General features: G+C 38.1%; 1 protein-coding gene across 1 annotated transcript; it reads right to left on the bottom strand.

The window, feature by feature from the left end:
• Positions 1–1,235: 1,235 nt before the first annotated feature.
• On the bottom strand, positions 1,236–21,383 carry LOC131971096 (lactose-binding lectin l-2-like). Its single transcript, XM_059332396.1, has 4 exons — positions 21,271–21,383; positions 18,395–18,464; positions 4,201–4,423; positions 1,236–1,594 (listed from the first exon to the last, which is right to left on the bottom strand). The coding sequence occupies exons 1-4, from the start codon at positions 21,381–21,383 to the stop codon at positions 1,236–1,238; spliced, it is 765 nt and encodes a 254-aa protein (XP_059188379.1).
• Positions 21,384–21,408: the final 25 nt, after the last annotated feature.

Genomic DNA, 21,408 nt, shown 5'->3' on the forward strand with positions numbered 1-21,408 from the left:
AGAGAAAAGTTCATTTTACAGACTCTTTGACTGCTCTAACCCAGGCCTCCCACGTGTTGCCACTTTTCACAGCTTAGATGAAGACCTTTGGCTCTTTCAAACACTGCAGGGTTAAAACTATGTGTATGTTTATGTTTAGAAATGGTGGAGAGTAAAATTGGACGTGACATGAACATCACAACGTGGCCGTCTGATCCCAACCAGCTCACATCCAAATAAATGGTCAACAAATGTATTAAAAAAAAAGACAAAGATGAAGACACTGGCATTTGGTCTTTTCTTAGCATTATTATTATTATCATCATTATTATTATTATTATAATTATTATTTCCTGGTTTGAAAGAGACAATTGGCCATTGTCAGGAATTAACAGGCACCCTGCAGCCAATCAGAGTCAGTTGTTCACCCAGACCATGGTACAAACATATATTATTATTATATATATATATATATATATATTACCTTCTGTTGTCTCCTGTGTTGTTGTAGAAGTGGTCGGAGCTGTGAACAACAGAAACAAATCAAGTCCTGATGAGAGGAAGGAGATACTCTGTGTGCTATGCTTCTCTATACTATGACCATGAATCAGTATTAAAACATCAGCAACTGTCAGTGCAAAGAAAAACTTTCTTCAAATAAACATTTTTATTCTCATTAGTTTTCATTACACTTTCAGAACAAACTCACCATCTGTGACAATGATCTCAAAATGCTTGTAGGGATGGAGAGACAAAGCTCTTTTCAGACCACATCTGTACCGTCCAGAGTCAGACTTGGTCAGCTGTGTGATGTTCACAAACAGATACGCTCCTGACTCAACTCTTTCTAGATACCTGATGCTGATGATGTCTGATCACTTGCTTTCAACTTGTTTTCTAAACAGACGATCAAACATGATCAGTTGAGAGATTTCTGCTTGGATAATAATCAGCATTCTGTTGATATAAAGTGTCCTCAGTTAGTTTAGTCCTGCCTGTGGTCAGTTTAGAGCTATACTGCAGGCCGCCACCAGGGGGCGTTCAGGGGTTTATCAGTCAGTTAGAAGCAGTTACTTCCTCCATCTGTTGATATTCTCACATTGAAGTCAACACAAACTGATTATCTGCAGTTGGTCACACTGCACATTAACACCAGCATCCTGAGTGTTCACATTTATTGTCCAGAAATGTTTTTTATTTTCTCTTTGATGCTAAAGTAAACCTAAATCTAATATAAATACTGTTTGAATCAGGGGTTACCACTCACCTGGACTGGAGCAGATGAATGGATGCTTCAGGTCACAGTTCTCGTCCCACCATCCTCCAGAGGAGCTGAAATCTGCTACTGCACAATCCTGCGTCATCCCATTCCAGTTATCAGGTTGCCCTGTCACCCAGTATCTGGACGAGGAGTTGCTTCCATCGGACCACTTCCAGGAGTCTCTGAAAAGGCCGATCCAGACTGCTCCTCCTCCTCCTGGAACCAGCTCCTGGACCTCCTGGTTCTCTGCCTGGTTTCTCACACTGGACAGGTCTGTGTGGTGTTCTCTGCAGTAGCTCTGGGCCTCAGTCCAGGTCATGGAGTCGTTAGTGAGGATAAATGTCACATTCAGCCCTGAAAATAGATACAGAGGCACCATAACACACAACATAGATGCAAACTTTATATTTGAGTTTTTTTGCGTCTGAATATTTTTCTCAGCAGTTTGATGTTTCTTAACCCTTTGATGTACAACACGTATCTAAAGTGACCCGACAGAGTTTTTATGTTCTATATCTTTGCAATAAATTATTTTCATCATTCAGTATTTCATTTTTTTCCTTTTTTTATTGGTCAAATGACGTAACAAACAAGGTGACATGAGAGACAAAAACACTCCACCATGTGGACCACAAGTAGAGACAGCAGACATACAGCGCAGACAACAACAAAGAAAAACACAAATGTACAACCATTTACACAGAGGCATCACAGCTGTGTGTGTGTGTGTGTGCGTGTGTGTGTGTGTGTGTGTGTGTGTGTGTGCGTGTGCGTGTGTGTGTGTGTGTGGATGAGGGGCAGATGCTACGACATATATATAAATATATATAACATGGCTCACTTATATGTATAACACAATGAAAATAAGTAGGCAAACAAAGCAAGAAGCGCTAACGCGAGAAGAGAGGGAAGAGGAAAGAAAGAGAGAAAACAAATAAACAAGAATAAATAAAATAACTAATTAAATAAATTTAAAAAAAGATAATATTATTTTAGAAAGTAATAATAATAATTATATATATATGTACACATATATATATACATATAAACACACATACATACGTACCTACAAAATAAATATAAACAATATATAATATAATAACACAGGGGGACGGGAGACATCACCACACAATATAGTTTGATGTGATACAGAACAACATCTTACACAATAACAAGATGTGCAAGATCATACACATAATCAACCCAACATAAACCAACACATCATGACAATGACAACCATAACAACAACATACGCCGCAGTGAGGGGGCGGGGCCAACCAGAGCATCAGGGGGGGCAGGCCAGGGGACCCCCGAACCGGCCCCAAGCAGCAAAAATGGGCGTCCCAGCAGGAGGAAGGTAAGACAAAACAAGAGTTCCTATTTTTTATTTCTTTTTTTGATTGATTGTGCCTTGGGCCGCAGCCGAACCCGGAGGCGGCTGCTGGCCCGTTGCCAATCTTGCTGTGGCACTTCCTGGTGTGGGCAACTTCCAGACCCATGGGAGGAGGTCTGCCCGCTGAGGAGTGGGTTTATTTGTTTTTTTTATTATTATTTTATTTTTATTTTTTTATCTTTGTTTGTTTGTTTTTGTTTTGTTTGAAAGAGTCCTTCTCACCTGCCTCCATCCGAGGCCCCGCCATGCCCCAAGAGAACCGGCCCGGAGCCCCCACCCGCCCCCACCTTCAACCCGGCTATTTAAATCCGAATAACAAGAAACCAAGGAAGAAAGAAAACATACGCATATATATACCTATATACACACTTCCACACACACACATAAATAAATAAAAATGAAATAAATGGGAAAAGAGAAATAATAATAATAAATAAGTAAATAAGCAAATAATATATATATATATTGATATATATATATATATATACATGCGTACATACGTAGATAAATGTGTGTGTGTGTGTGTGTGTGTGTGTGTGTGCGTGCGTTTGAAATTGTGATGATTTTTTTTTCTTTTTTTTTCTATTATTTTTTCCCTCTTTATATAAGAATGTGCGCAGCAGCGGTGTAGTTGGATCATTCAGTATTTCAGGTTTTCCTCAATTAGTTTGTTTTTGATCATCATACATCCTAATTTTATTTTTTCTTTCATTCATTTTTTTTTAGTAAAATCCCAAACAAAAAAATTTTGTGTCACTACTCTTCTAATGCACAACATGAGTCAAAAATGACCAATATCCATTTTTAGCTAAGTAGCTTGTTAAGCTAACTACTTAGCTAACTTCTTGGCTAAGTAGCTTGCTAAGCTAACTACTTAGCTAACTTCTTGGTAAAGTAGTTAGCTTAACAAGCTACTTAGCCAAGTAGTTAGCTATCTAATAATACTAAAACTGTTTTTCTTCATAAAGTATGAGAAGCAAAATGGAAATAATGATCTGTTGTTATCAGAAAACAAGATATTTAAAGAATACTTGGAATATTCAATCATAAAATAAGTTGATATAAAAAGATAGAGCACAGAAACACACAGCAGCATTAAATAACAATATTATATTAAATAACATGAGGACTGAATGAGGGTCATTTTGGACCCATGTTGTTCATTAGAAGGGGGGTCAATATGTTGAGCATCAAAGGGTTAACAAACCTGTAATATAGTGTTTGTCAAGGAAAACAGAAAAAAAGCAGAGTTCTGAATGAGGGTGATTTTAGAGCATGTTGTGCATTAGAAGGGTTAATGAATGTGAGCATGAAGCTGAAGTCACCGTGGAGCTGTGTGCATATCAACTCCTTTTCTTGCAGCCCTGTTGACTGAGACAGTGACGTGGGATAAAGCTGTTCATGATGGAGCTCTTTATAGAAACAGTGAAATGAAGGCAGGACTCACGTCCATCTGCTTTAAATGAGCTTCATGTAACTGAAGACAGAGAGGCAAAGAGCAGCAGAGAAGGGGAGAGGTCAACAAGCTCAACTGCTCTGTTTTACCTTCACTCATCAATATTCTCACCTCTCACATCACAGCACACCGCCTGATGGTTGGATGTGCAGGTGTTATCGTGCCATAGTCCATCACCGCTAAACATCGCTGTGCAGTGTTGAGCACCTCCATCATTGTCTGGTTCTCCTTCTTTCCACTGTCTGAACTCCTCCTCCTCTGGTCCGTAGAAGCTTGTGTCTGACAGTGACCACCTCCAGCTGTTCACGTCATTGTACAGTCCGATCCAGGCGAACTGAAACACATATTTGCATTAATAATAATATTCATGTGCCCATATGAACAGTGAAACAGGTTCTGCTTCCTGTAATAATTGCTGCTGTTTATACTGGACATTAAGAGATCTCTTATAAAACACGTTCAATGGGGAACTAAATCCTTCGTCCTCCTTCAGTGTAAAAAAAACAAACATTTAAAAGTTTCTCTGAAGTTTGACGTCTCAGACTGTAAAACTTTAAACCCACGTGTCACTGACATGATGTCAGAAAGGAGAGAAAGAGGAAAGTGAACTCACAGAGGAAACTCCTGCTGTTTCTGCTGTTCTGATCAGGATCTCCACATCCTCCATGCTGTCTACAGTGGCCAGGTCTGTGTAATTCTCTCTGCAGTAACTTTTTGCTTCAGTAAAAGTCTTCTTTTCATTAATGACATGATACTGACGTCCAGCACACAGGCCTGTAGAGACACACATGCAGACTGATCACATTCATGCTATAAATAACTTTTTATACATCTTCACTTTGTAACTTTACAGTTTAATGGATTCAGACGCGTCGTTGTGTTTGTAGTCAAATCTGGAATGTAACAAAGTACATTTACTCAAGTACTGCACACAAGGACAATTTAGACTATTTCTGTTTGATGACACATTATACCTGCTATCATATAATATAATCATATATGATATAATATAATACAATAATATTTAATATAACAATATATAACAGTGGTTGGTGTGCCGTGAGATTTTGTGACAACCACACACTATTAATGCAGTATACAACAATATTAAGTAACTTTAATATGAAAAATAAAATAAAAATGTTTGAGATGGAATCTACTTATTTTGATCACATTAAATATAATCTTTATGTGTCTGTAATTCTAAATCAAGAGAATTTTGAATGAATCCAACACAATAGAATTAGTCAGTTTTTAATTGACAGGCACTTCCTGTTAAGTTGTTATTAACTCAACTTGTAACATAGTTAGATTTAATCAATAGTATTGCGTGCAATCTGTTGCCTCATTTTATTGAGTAGCTATTCTTATCTTTTTTTTACAGACTAGTTTACCAAGTCGCTGCTGGCTGTCTTCCAGTCCGTGTCTGTGCACGGACTGGAAGACAGCCAGCGGTGACTTCGCGCATGCGCCATTCATTTGCAGCCTGGACGCTGAGGTGTCAACATGTCCTGCTGCTCCTCAACAAGTCAGAACGAGTCTCCAAAAGTCTCCAACAACACCAGAAAAAGTCTCTAGCTTTGTCTCAAGTCGCTTTTTTGAACAAGAGTCTCTAGAGGGGTCTGAATAGTCTAATATAGCTAAAGTCAGAGTTAAAAAAGTCAAAGTCTATTTATTTATAGAGCACATTTAAAAACAACCTCACTTTACCGATGTGCTGTACAGTTATTAAAATAGAATAAAATCATACACAAATATAGTAATAAATAAAAACAATGAAAACAATAAAATACTAAAAACAGTAAAACAATAAAATAGTAATAAAAACTCAATCCAAAAACAGAGTTAGAGATAGAAAATAAAAATAAAAAGGTAAAAAAGTTTTTAAAAAACAGCGCAAACAAAATCCACCACAGAATTTAAAACTGTAAAAATATTATGCCTTAAATAAAAATCATCCTCAACAATAATTCCCTTCATATTCACAATCATGTAAGCAAACATATTAAAATATGCAATGATGAGGATCAGTGTCTCTGATGGATTAGAGGCATTAGAATGTGCAGTGGACACCAGATGTGGGCATTTACGGCAAAAATGTTGTCCAGTGGAAAGCCCTGATTATTATATAGTTTAATATAATTATTATATTAATATATAATATAATATATTTTAATATAATATAACTGCACAACATCTCACACTGAAAGATTTTTCTTTTTACTTATTCTGCATTTAAGAAACAGGACAAATTCATACAACAGAACACATCTTCATATTTTAAACCTTTTTGGCTTGTGACCTCTTCCAAAGAATCTGCATGTACAATAATAAATCATATATTGTATAACAAAGTGTTTTGCCTGAGGGCTCCGCACGGCAACAAAAATCAACTTCAATAAAAATGAAGTGAGTTTAATTAGTGCAGGTATCAAGTGAAGCCCAGTAGTGAAAAAGTGAGCACATTTGAACTGATTTCTCAGAACAATTAGAGATGTGACTGATTCCTACTTTTTAAAAAGGAGATCAGCTCAGTTTTAGCCTCTACATCAGTTATAATGTAACTGAAGGGCATCATAAAAGAGTTGTGATACATCAATGTAGTGTGAATCTAAAAGAAGAGAAAGACTTGCCTGGTGGAGCTATGAGGAGCAGAAAGACCACCAGCATCTTGTTGTCTCTCTGGCTTCATGAGAAGATGACCCTTCAGACTGGCTGCTGCTGCTGGAATTAACGGACAATGAACAGTAGCTCAGTGTTATACCAACATCGTGTCACACTCACACACGCAGCAATCCTTTGCATATTCGGGAAACAACAGGTATAATTACATAAACAAAAATGATCCCTTTGTTTTCACAGACTACAGATGACAACCTGTGGTCCAAAGGCTTCAGCGGCTCTGGGGAGAGAGACAGGGAGGGAGGGAGGAAAGGTTTCCTCAATTAAATGAAATACTTTTAGGTTTTGGGGATCAACTTTAACGTAGATCCAGCTCTTTTTATTTTGGGTATACTTGCTGATACTATGACACATAAAGATTAATGTTCTTTCCTGAGAATTTAGCTTTTAATAAGAATAACAATGATAAGAGTTTCATTATTAATTACTTTATTAACCCATTTAGGCCTAAAACGCCTGTAAAAACTGCCTGTAAAACCTCTGGCCGATTTTGAAAGAACCCCCTAAAACCTGAAGTTTTTCTGGAAATTCAACAGAAGATTTTTCAGCCTCTGTAGCAGATAGAAATGAAATTCAAACAGTATTTGAGGGCTTATACCTGTGGCTTTCATGAGAAGTTTATTTGTCCAAACAGTCAATAAAGTTTTTTTTTTTTTAATTCAACAAACTCAGCAAATGTTACATTTGACTGAATAAAAATCCTATGCATAATACTAATACATGCCCATTAGCAAGATGCAAACATGATATGACCATTGGAAGAAATAGACATAGTTCTCATTAGCATACTGTAATAAAAAATATTAATAATAATAATCATAATAATAATAAATAATAATAATACGTTTTCGCTATATTGCACTTTTGAGGGTACTCATCGACACATAAAGTAATATAAGACATAAACAGTGATGATTTCTTATATCATCATCAATCAATTAGTCTTATTATTGTTATTAATATATTATTATTAATATTAATATTATCTCCAGATGGCCACAAATCTGTCTGTTCTTCGGTGAAAATATGTCGTCTAAAAACATATTCCTCATCCATAAATCTGGTCAATTGGTTCCGAGGGTTCAAAGTCCAGATCAGCAATAAAATCATCGGTGCTGTTTTCATCAAGATCGCTTCCATCACTTACTTCTGAGCTCCCTCCGCTCATATATATATATATATATATATATATATGTATATGTATAGGCTATATATATATAGCCTATATATATATATATATATATATATATATATGTATGTATATGTATATACTATGTATATCCAGCCCGGACCGTCGTGGTGAAGAAGGAGCTGAGCCGGAAGGCAAAGCTCTGCTGCTCCGCTGCTCCTTCGCGTCGAAAGGAGTCAGCTGAGGTGGTTTGGGCATCTGGTAAGGATCCTTCCGGGCGCCTTCCGTTAGAGGAAGAAAATGGATGGATGGATGGAATATATATATACATATATATATATATATATATACATATATATATATATATATATATGCCTCCGCTATAGTCGTCTTCCGCCATGATTTCAAAGTTCTGGAAAAGTCCCATGATGCATTGCGACACTCCCACATGTATTCTGATGCATTTCATTGGCCAAGAGACCGAAAATAGGTGGTAAAAAACTACAAATACTACAAAACGGCGTATCTGCTCTCCCGATCTTAATGGTAGACCTTCTTGGAGTCTCTGGGTTTTGTCCAGGAAGGGGGACCGCCTGGAGACTCTGTAGTTCTTCTGGAAGACTTCAAGACTCACGTGGGCAACAATGATGGTACCTGGAGGAGGTGACTGGGAGGAACGGCCCGATCTGAACCCAAGAGGTGTTTTGTTATTGGACTTCTGTGCTCGTCATGGATTGGCCGTAACAAACACCATGTTGAAACATAGAGTTGCATCTGGTAAGGATCCTCCCGGTTGCCTATTATATATTTATATAGCTTTTCTTTTTTTTTTCTTTTTTTTCTTTTTTTATTGTTGAAATGACGTAACAAACAAGGTGACATGAGGGACAAAAACACTCCACCATGTGGACCACAAGTAGAGACAGCAGACATACAGCGCAGACAACAACAAAGAAAAACACAAATGTACAACCATTTACACAGAGGCATCACAGCTGTGTGTGTGTGTGTGTGTGTGTGTGTGTGTGTGTGTGTGTGGTAGATGATATAACATATATATATAACATGGCTCACATATATACAACACAATGAAAATAAATAGGCAAACAAAGCAAGAAGCACTAACGTGAGAAGAGAGGGAAGAGGAAAGAAAAAGAGAAAAGAAAAAAAATAAACAACATATAATATAATAACACAGGGGGACGGGAGACATCACCACACAATATAGCTTGATGTGATGCAGCACAACATCTTACACAATAACACAGTGCAAGATCATACACATAATCAACCCAACATAAACCAACACATCATGACAATGACAACCATAACAACAACATACGCCGCAGTGAGGGGGCGGGGCCAACCAGAGCATCATTGATATACCTTTTCAAACATAGAGCTGCTCCTAAGTGTACTTGGTACCAGAGCACTCTAGGCCAAAGATGGATGATTGATTTTGTTATCGTAGCGTCAGATCTGCGGTCGCATGTCTTGGACACTCGGTGAAGCACTCGGTAGGGCGGTTTGCAGCCGAGTGCGGATCGGTTGGGATGAGAGTCAGCACCTCCAAGTCTGAGGCCACGGTTCTGTAAGGGTCTCTCTGGTTCCTAGATTGGAGCCCAAGAGAAAACACACCGGAGGAAAAGACTGGTCTCAATGCAGGCCTTTAATTAGGTCACAGGTAAAGATATAGAGCGCTGGACTCAGACTGACACAGATCTCACAGGATCCCAGTCAGAATGAGCCCCCATCTCTGTAATAATTCACATTTTACTTCATCTACACAAGTTGGACTTACAAGCAAAGCGAATCCTATTGGCCAGTTACTTATGACATGGACAGGCCAACAGCTGTTCAAGTCTCTTCAGAGGTTAAGATACACAATGTGTATGTGTGTGTGTGTGTGTGTGTTGTTGTTGTTGTTGTTGTTGTTGTTGTTGTAGAAGACACGTATCTAGCCTAACAAGATAACATATTGTGAGAACACATTGCCCTGTCTCATGTCTGTCTGTGAAGTAAGACAGATGTTAATGAGATGATAATTATATTCATTATTATTAATCAGTGTTCCAAATTGATAGTTTGGTAACTTTATGAGACTGATTTAGGTGAACTGGCTATATTTTTCTCTGTTGGATGGATGGATGGATGGATGGATGGATGGAGTATGGATGGGTGGCTGGATGGATGGAAGGATGGATGGATGGATAGTGATGTATGTATGTATGTTTGGATGGATGGATGGATGGATGGCTGGATGATGGATGGATGGATGGATGGATGTATGGATGGATGGATGATGGATGGATGGAAGGATGGATGGATAGTGATGTATGTATGGATGGATGGATGGATGGATGGATGGATGGCTGGATGATGGATGGATGGATGGATGGATGGATGGACGGATGAATGGATGGATGGATGGATGGATGGATGGATGGAAGGATAGTGATGGATGATGGCTGTATGGATGGATGTATGGATGATGGATGATGGATGATGGATGGATGGATGGATGATGGATGTATAGATGGATGGATGATGGATGGATAGATGGATGGATGATGGATGGATAGATGGATGGATGATGGATGGATGGATAGATGACAAATGAGGACAGACGGGCACCACGGATACAGGCAGCGCAGCTCTCCCCCCTTTTACTTTAGTCCATTATTATTATATTAATACGGAGCCCCAGAGATGACATGGGAAAAAAAAAATTAAATTGTGGCCACGAAATAGCTATAACGTGCGCACGAATTAGTATCACGAAATACTTATTTCGTGGCCACGAGATAAGTATTTCGTGGCCACGAAATACTAATTCGTGGGAACGAAATAAGTATAACGTGCAACTGTTTACAGACAGGCTGGATGACGTGGTTCACATAGTGGTGAAGGTCGCTGGCTTAAATAGATGGATTAATGTGAGGAGATCATTGCAAAAGTTTTCAATTTCATCAGAGTCAGATGTGCTACATGTGTTGATAACTGGACAGAGTTAATTATGGACTATTTCACCGCACCGGTAGGTGAGGAGACGAGAGGAGAGAGAGACAGCGGGACCTCCGGCTAGGACGCTAACGGTCCGGCTAACGTTAAACAAGATAATGACGGAGAGAGTGAGTTGGGGGAAGATGAGGAGGAAGATATTGCGCTCATGGATGAGCCGATGGTAGCATACAATGTCTCTGACTGTAGTTATCTAAACGAGGACAATGTTAAAGAGACTGCGATAGCTCGGGAGTACAAGTGGAGCCACAAACTTCACAATAGCGGGCCTGCTAGCTGCTGTTTACCGCAGGAGACGTGAGAAGACGTGACCTAGTTAAAGAGACGACTGATGGTAAGTGCTTATACTTTATCTACACGATCCTCTTTTTCTCTGGTAATAAGGGCTAATAAAATCACTAGAGCAGGCTAAGAAAGCAGCTAATAATGCTGTGTGATAACAGCAGTGTGTAACGTTAGCCCAGGTGTGGGCGTGTCTCAGGTGTCTACTGTCTCCTATAAATTACATTTATTAATATAATGAGGAAAATCAGTGTTTGAACATAATCCAGGCAGTGATTACTTTATCACCACACAGCTGAGGCTAATTATTTAACAGTAATATACAAACATAATGTGTAGGAGACAAGTTTGCTGTGAGACACAAAGGTGAGGAGATCTTTAGGCTATAACAAAATAAACAGCCTAAAGTATGGTAAAAGTATAGTAAAAGTATTGTTTAAAAGATCTGATATGGTGAATCATAAACTGTGTGGTAAATATGTTATGTTTCTGAATATGGGGCTGTATTAAATCCTGTGCAGTCTATCAGTTAATACACTGATCATATTGAAGCAATAATACAGAAATGATCAGGCCTCATTCAACAATGATTCAATATGATTTAGCCAGCCCAAAAGGTTTGTGATGACTGGATTTTTCATTTATGCTATCTTATTTTATAGATGAAAACATTTGGTCAATCCTGTGAAGCTCCATACGACTCTATCAGAGGATGCAGTGTGAGAAGCAGCAACACCAGAGGACTGCCTGCTTCCTTGATGCATGTGACAGTTTAATTATGAAATAATAATGAACAAATATGAAATACTATAAAATATATTCTGTATTATTATATTAAAAGGGCCATTGTCTGTATATATTTTTAATTGTATGGATATGCACTTGTAAGTAACTAAGTAAATGTGTGCATGTGGCTTGATATTTAATATTTTATAAATATTCTTGATATTAATATTCTTTAAGTATTATTATATTTAAATACCCATCATATATTCTGTATTACATCATATGTACAGTATATTCTTTCATACTTTATCATTATTGTATTCCATATGTTTTGGATACTTATCTACATGGGCTTCTAGGCCTGTACTGTGTTGTGTATTGCTTTGATTTTTGAATTTATTGGTGTGTTATGTTGTTTAACAGAGGGTTTTTTTGCTTTGATTTTTGAATTTAGTAGTGTGTTATGTTGTTTAATAGAGGGGTTTTGCTGTGATTTTTAATTCAGTTATTTGTTATTTTTTAAATATGTTATTTTTAATTGTGTTCAGTTCAATAAAGATGATGTTAAAGTCACCTCAGTCTTTGATCTCTTACGTAAGTGGTATAACCTGATGTACAAAGCACATTCACCTTGTCAGTGTGTCTGACAGAATTTTTCTAGTACAAGTAAAATGTTACAAATGACACATCATAATAGCATTATAAATTAGGATAGATAAAGTTTTAACATTTATCAAAATAAACAATGACCCATATTTTACTAGAATTCACTAAAGGCAAAAAAAACTCGACATTAGACTTCAAAAGGATGCAAACTATTTTGGCATGATGAAAATGGGAATGACAACAGCTTTTTAAAGTTTTAATGGCGCTTCAAACTCCCTTATTTGTCATTTGGTGCATTTCTCACATCAATATTAACATTTGCACAACAGTTAGTTCAACCTCCTCAACATTTAGTCATTTGTGCTCATCATAGTAGCAGTTTCTCCTTACAACTAATTATAAATGCTTTTGGACATGCATTAATTGCTTTCATACAACTCTCTGCTGTTTTATAACATTATCATTGCTTACGTCATGTCAGTCAAAATTAACTATACTTGTGAATGCAGAATAGTCATTCCATATAAAACTAATAGTCCTCATTTCTTTACTTGAGTCATTACATACAAAAATATAAATATATATATGCTCCTTATTTGTTTATATGCGGCCAATAATAACAACCGAATGGTGCTTCGCGGCTGTCATCAATGAGTGGTGCCGTTGAGTAAATCTAACATACTCCTCCAGCTCTACATTTGACTCCACCCACCTCAACGTCCGTTGAGCTCCGCCCCGAACTGCAGGCTGCAGCCAGGGGCTTCTCTTAATATGTGACCTGCTCCATCAAAGTGAGTCACATTGACCCCGAAACACATTTTGAGATTTTGATGTGTATGTAAAGAGGAGACTCTTGGCTTCATGTCAATACCAAAATTATGTTTCTACGCCAAATATTCCATGAGATATGATCATCCAAAATTCGACTGTTATCAAAAGTTAGTTTTGAGAAAAAGGGCTTTAAAGAAAATGATACAGATTCCTCCATGTTTCACATTAAAACACATTTATTAAGACTAGACTCCAAATGAACACAATATTTTTGGGTCAAAGGTGAAACCCCACATCTGTATGTGTAGTCTACTCATACTGTCACACATACACATGCACGTGACCTCGTGCACGAGCACATACACAACACAGTACAGGCCTAGAAGCCCATGTAGACAAGTATCCAAAACATATGGAATACAATAATGATAAAATATGAACAAATATACTGTACATATGATGTAATACAGAATGTTTGATGTGTATTTAAATATAATAGTAATTAAAAACTATCAATATAAAGAATATTTATAAAATATTAAATATCGAGCCACATGCACACATGTACTTACACTTACTTACAAGTGCATATCCATATAATTAAAAATATATATACAGACAATGACCCTTTTAATATAATAATAATACAGAATGTATTTTATATTATTTCATATTTATTTATTATTATTTCATAATTAAACTGTCACATGCATCAAGGAAGTAGGCAGTCCTCTGGTGTTGCTGCTTCTCACACTGCATCCTCTGATAGAGTCGTATGGAGCTTCACAAGATGGACCAAATGTTTTCATCTACAAAATAAGATAGCATAAATGAAAAATCCAGTCATCACAAACCTTTTGGGCTGGCTAAATCATATTGAATCATTGTTGAATGAGGCCTGATCATTTCTGTATTATTGCTTCAATATGATCAGTGTATTAACTGATAGACTGCACAGGATTTAATACAGCCCCATATTCAGAAACATAACATATTTACCACACAGTTTATGATTCACCATATCAGATCTTTTAAACAATACTTTTACTATACTTTTACCATACTTTAGGCTGTTTATTTTGTCATAGCCTAAAGATCTCCTCAGCTTTGTGTCTCACAGCAAACCTGTCTCCTACAAATTATGTTTGTATATTACTGTTAAATAATTAGCCTTAGTTGTGTAGTGATAAAGTAATCACTGCCTGGATTATGTTCAAACACTGATTTTCCTCATCATATTAATAAATGTAATTTATAGGAGACAGTAGACACCTGAGACACGCCCACACCTGGGCTAACGTTACACACTGCTGTTATCACACAGCATGATTAGCTGCTTTCTTAGCCTGCTCTAGTGATTTTATTAGCCCTTATTACCAGAGAAAAAGAGGATCGTGTAGATAAAGTATAAGCACTTACCATCAGTCATCTCTTTAACTAGGTCACGTCTTCTCACGTCTCCGGCGGTAAACAGCAGCTAGCAGGCGGCGCCGTTGTGAAGTTTGTGGCTCCACTTGTACTCCCGAGCTATCGCAGTCTCTTTAACATTGTCCTCGTTTAGATAACTACAGTCAGAGACATTGTATGCTACCATCGGCTCATCCATGAGCGCAATATCTTCCTCCTCTTCTTCCTCCAACTCACTCTCTCCGTCATTATCTTGGCTAACGTTAGCCGGACCGTTAGCGTCCTAGCCGGAGGTCCCGCTGTCTCTCTCTCCTCTCGTCTCCTCACCTACCGGTGCGGTGAAATAGTCCATAATTAACTCTGTCCAGTTATCAACACATGTAGCACATCTGACTCTGATGAAATTGAAAACTTTTGCAATGATCTCCTCACATTAATCCATCTATTTAAGCCAGCGACCTTCACCACTATGTGAACCACGTCATCCAGCCTGTCTGTAAACAGTTGCACGTTATACTTATTTCGTTCCCACGAATTAGTATTTCGTGGCCACGAGATACTAATTCGTGCGCACGTTATAGCTATTTCGTGGCCACAATTTATTTATTTTTTTCCCATGTCATCTCTGGGGCTCCGTATATTAACATTATTATTAATATTATTCCTGTAATGTTTTTCCTTTTTTGTGTTGATTCCTATTTCTATATGTTACTCAGGTTTCTGTATGAAGTAAACCATCTCCACAGACCTGTGTAGTATTTCTTATTTCTTTTTTTCTGAGGCCCTTTTCTTCTTTATTGGAAAGAGTGGGAGACAGAGAGTGAAAGGGCGGGGGCAGAGGGGGAGACAGAGTGACCTTGTAGTGTGAGTGTAAAAAAGGAAGTAGCAAGTTTTGGCTTCATGTTTATGCAAACACAGCTTGTTAAAAGCAACAGGTTTTCATATATATATATATATATATATATATATATATATATATATATGTATAACATTTTTAGATATATAAAAAAATAAACTGTGGATTTAAGTGTTTTATTGTTGGAAGGAACATTAAAAACACAGAAACTGTTTATTTTTAGGTGACCTGAAGTGACCCGGACTAGTGTGTATGTGTGTGTGTGTGTGTGTGTGTGTGTGTGTGTGTGTGTGTGTGTGTGTGTGTGGTCTGTTATCTCCTCATCTGTTGGCAGGTCAGCCTCAGCTGCAGCTGGTGAACAGGTTGGACACACACACACACACACACACATACAAAGAGAGAGAGACACAGAGACACACAGAGAGACACACAGACACACACAGAGAGACACACAGAGACACACAGAGACAAAGAGACACACACAGAGACACACAGAGACACACACAGAGAGACACAGAGACACACACAGAGACACACAGAAGACACACACAGAGACACAGAGAGACACACAGACACACACACACAGACACACACACACAGACACACACAGAGACAGAGAGAGACACAGACACACACACAGAAACACACAGAGACACAGAGACACACACAGAGACACACAGACACACAGACAGAGACACACACAGAGACACAGAGAGACACACAGACAGACACACACAGAGACACACACAGAGACACACAGAGACACACACACAGAGATACACACAGAGACACACAGAGACACACAGACACACACACAGAGACACACACAGAGACACAGAGAGACACACACAGTGTGAAGGAAATTTGGTGTTTCCTGCATGGTGGGACATGAGGTAGGTGGCGACCTACTTGATATTCAAGACACAAGGCATTGTGGGAACTGACTCTGTGAACTTAACAATGATAACACCATGAGAGAGGGGAACGTGTTGACCAGTGGGCTCTGTCCTGATGTGATGCATAGGACAGGAAGATAGGGCCGCATTGAGTCTTGTTGAGGAATCAATGTTGGGGAATACAACAGATATAAGTCAAGCGGTGTACGGAACTTTGTTGTACTGTAAAAGAGCCATTTGGAATTGCGCGGTGTATGGAATACGAATGTGCTAATAAAACCTGCTGAATAAGAGTATTGAGTGCTTTGTGTTTGGCCAGCTCACCCATTAACTTAGTGCAGTTGGCAAAATTGCCACGACAACAGACACACAGAGACAGACAGACACAGATACACACACAGAGACACAAAGAGACACAGAGAGAGACACAGAGACACAAAGAGACACATACAGAGAGACACACACAGAGACACACAGATACACACAGAGACACACAGAGAGACACAATGACACAAAGAGACACACACAGAATCACAGAGACACACAGAGAGACACACAGAGAGACACACAGACACACACACAGACACACACAGACACACACACACACACAGAGACACACAGACACACACAGAGACGCACACAGAGACACACAGACACACACACAGAGACACAGAGAGACACACTGACAGACACACACACACACACACACACACACAGAGACACACACAGAGACACACACAGACACACTCAGACACACACAGAGACACACACAGTGTGAAGGAAATTTGGTGTTTCCTGCATGGTGGGACATGAGGTAGGCGGCGACCTACTTGATATTCAAGACACAAGGCATTGTGGGAACTGACTCTGTGAACGTAACAATGATAACACCATGAGAGAGGGGAACGTGTTGACCAGTGGGCTCTGTCCTGATGAGATGCATAGGGCAGGAAGATAGGGCCGCATTGAGTCTTGTTGAGGAATCAATGTTGGGGAATACCACAGATATAAGTCGAGCGGTGTACGGGACTTTATTGTACTGTAAAAGAGCCATTTGGAATTGCGCGGTGTATGGAATACGAATGTGCTAATAAAACCTGCTGAATAAGAGTATTGAGTGCTTTGTGTTTGGCCAGCTCACCCATTAACTTAGTGCAGTTGTCAAAATTGCCACGACAACAGACACACAGAGACAGACAGACACAGATACACACACAGAGACACACACAGAGACACAGAGAGACACAGAGACACAAAGAGACACACACAGAGAGACACACAGAGAGACACAGACACACACATAGACACACACAGAGACACAGAGAGACACACACAGAGAGACACAGAGACACAGACAGAGATACACAGAGACACACAGAGACAGACACACAGAGACACACAGAGACAGTGACCAGTGGGCTCTGTCCTGATGTGATGCATAGGGCAGGAAGATAGGGCCGCATTGAGTCTTGTTGAGGAATCAATGTTGGGGAATACAACAGATATAAGTCAAGCGGTGTACGGGACTTTGTTGGACTGTAAAAGAGCCATTTGGAATTGCGCGGTGTATGGAATACGAATGTGCTAATAAAACCTGCTGAATGTCTTAACAACTATTTTCGCCTAAACCGTTGTCTTTTTTATAGCACTGACACAAATAACAAAAACTAAAATACTCACAGGACTGTAACAATTCAGGAAATGTATAATCTTGCCATAATATCCTACTATGAGGGATGAAAAGAGCTTTTATGTAGTTTTGCCCTAATCATCATCATCATCATCATCATCATCATAGTCCAGGGTGAAGGTAACTTCTTCATCCTACTCCACCCCCTGATTTGTGCATTTTTGAAGTTTGCACATTTCTATGCACTTGAAGTAGTTATGGAGGCAGCAGCAGCCTGGAGCCTCCAGCTCTTTACACACTTGCATGCCATGAGGTGTAAGACAGCCATTGGAGCTGGGGGCCCTTTCATCCAGTCCAACACCAGGAGACCTACAGTAAAAGAACACACACATCAGCAGTGGCGCTTCTACACAGGGGCCTCCAGGGGCCACTGCCCCTGTGAAGAAGCCTTTGGCCCCTGCTGTGGCCCCTGTGTCAAATTAATAATAAAATGATCAATTTATAACAATGAACAATGGAACAATTCTAACCTTTTTCTTGTTCAAACAATATCTCATTGTAGACAAAAGGAACCCAGAATGTTACATAATAGTTTAACTCTACGGAGTCTTATTGGGCTATTTTGTCCATTTTTGAATCCCTTTCATGTCTTTACGTGTCTTTTTTGGTCATTTTTGTTTCTGTTGTTGTGTCTTTTTTAGTTATTTTGTGTCTTTTTTTAGTTATTTTGTTTCTTTTTTGTCATTTTGTGTCTTTTTTGGTCATTTGTGTCTTTTTGTGTCTTTTTTTAGTCATTTTGTGTCTTTTTTAGTAATTTTATTTCTGTTGTTGTGTCTTTTTCAGTTATTTTGTGTCTTTTTTTGGTCATTTTGTGTCTTTTTTGTCATTTTGTGTCTTTTTTGTGTCTTTTTTTGGACATTTTGTGTCTTTTTTTTGGTCTGCTTTGTTTTTATGTCTGGATGTGATGAAGAAGTCATGCTTTGGTGCTTTTGGAGACTCCAGAGGGTTAATTGTGCAATAAAATATTGTGTGTGTGTGTGTGTGTGTATATATATATATATATATATATATAAGAAGACTCTCTCTCTCTCTCTCTCTCTCTCTATATATATATATATATATATATATATAGAGAGAGAGAGAGAGAGAGAGAGAGAGTCTTCTTGAAAACTAACATAGAATTACAGATCTTTATTTCATCATTTAGTCAATAATTCTATCATTTTACACCCAAAACTGACACACGTCTGTACTTGAGATTAGTTCTGACTTTGTGAGTTTCAAACATTAGCATTAACATATCACATATTTTGTGTATTTTTTTGGTCATTTTGTGTCTTTTTTGGTCATTTTGTGTCTTTTTTTATTCATTTTGTGTCTTTTTCGGTCATTTTGTGTCTTTTTTAGTCATTCTGTGTCTTTTTTTAGTCATTTTGTGTCTTTTTTAGTAATTTTATTTCTGTTGTTGTGTCTTTTTCAGTTATTTTGTGTCTTTTTTTGGTCATTTTGTGTCTTTTTTGTCATTTTGTGTCTTTTTTGTGTCTTTTTTTGGACATTTTGTGTCTTTTTTTTGGTCTGCTTTGTTTTTATGTCTGGATGTGATGAAGAAGTCATGCTTTGGTGCTTTTGGAGACTCCAGAGGGTTAATTGTGCAATAAAATATTGTGTGTGTGTGTGTGTGTGTATATATATATATATATATATATATAAGAAGACTCTCTCTCTCTCTCTCTCTCTCTCTATATATATATATATATATATATATATATATAGAGAGAGAGAGAGAGAGAGAGAGTCTTCTTGAAAACTAACATAGAATTACAGATCTTTATTTCATCATTTAGTCAATAATTCTATCATTTTACACCCAAAACTGACACACGTCTGTACTTGAGATTAGTTCTGACTTTGTGAGTTTCAAACATTAGCATTAACATATCACATATTTTGTGTATTTTTTTGGTCATTTTGTGTCTTTTTTGGTCATTTTGTGTCTTTTTTTATTCATTTTGTGTCTTTTTCGGTCATTTTGTGTCTTTTTTAGTCATTCTGTGTCTTTTTTAGTCATTCTGTGTCTTTTTTTAGTCATTTTGTGTCTTTTTTGGTAATTTTGTGTCTTTTTTAGTCATTCTGTGTCTTTTTTTAGTCATTTTGTGTCTTTTTTTTTCAAGGTTAAAAGTTCAAGAAATGTTGAAGCTGTGGAATATAAAGCTAACATTTGGATTTATAACTTTGATATCCCATCCGTGTCATCCATGTTTGTTTTCATTACCTTTATGAGTGTTTTGATTAAATTAATCGCAGGGATTGGCTTTGATGCGAGTGCTGTACTTCCTGGTTTGCCGCGGGGCATTTTGGGAGTTGTAGTTTCTTAGTGCAGATAAAGATGAATGCACCTTTTGCATAGGCTTTTTAGTAGGCTTTGAATATGGTGCTGTAACTTGGCTTAATGCACAGCTGCACTATACTTCCTGAACTTCAGCCAGCTCCTTTGTTTCCTGTCTGCCATTATTGGACAAACTGATTAATCCAGGTGTGTCTGACCTCAGTTGTCACAACAACAATAATCAGACACACCTGGATTAATCAGTTTGGTCAAAAGGTATTCTGATACAATTAGAAAAACATATAACATCATCTAAATATGCAAGTTAGATCATTTCCAGTCCTTGGATGATGACAGCATTTTACTCACTGTGTCCTTGTATTTTACTGGAATATATAAAATGTAAATGAATCTATAAGTCCTGCAGCAATATAGAATAAGCACAATCATGGCTAGAAGTGGGAACAACTCAAACATGTCTTTATGCAGAATAACAGTTAGAATGACAGAAATGATCAAAAAAGTTCATTTCTCTGTTAATTATTTTTATATCCTCACACAACAGGCTTACAGAGTTTTACTACAATCTCTTCACAAAATGAACGTGTGCTCAGTGTGTCGAGCTGTCCTCACGTCACCTCGCTGACTCACATGTCAGTCGACAAAAGGTTTGTCTGTGTACAGAAACTTCACCTGAGTATAATTAGATCACATTTGCATTGAGTTTGGTTTGGAAATACACAGAGCAACATGTACCAATGCAGTGTGTGTGTGTGTGTGTGTGTGTGTGTGGTGTGTTTGTGTGTGTGTGTGTGTGTGTGTGTGTGAGTGTGTGTGTGTGTGTGTTACCTGCCCCAGGCGTCCTGTCCGTCACAGGGCAGTGGGCGGAGCTTGTCGTAGGGGAAAGCGTTGTCCAGGTAACTGTTGTAGGCGTGGTAGAACACGGATCTGATGCGCTGCATGAAAAGTGAAGCACATCCAATGTCA

The sequence above is a fragment of the Centropristis striata genome, chromosome 5 (assembly GCF_030273125.1).
Source record: "Centropristis striata isolate RG_2023a ecotype Rhode Island chromosome 5, C.striata_1.0, whole genome shotgun sequence".
NCBI classification, from domain to species: Eukaryota; Metazoa; Chordata; class Actinopteri; order Perciformes; family Serranidae; genus Centropristis; species Centropristis striata.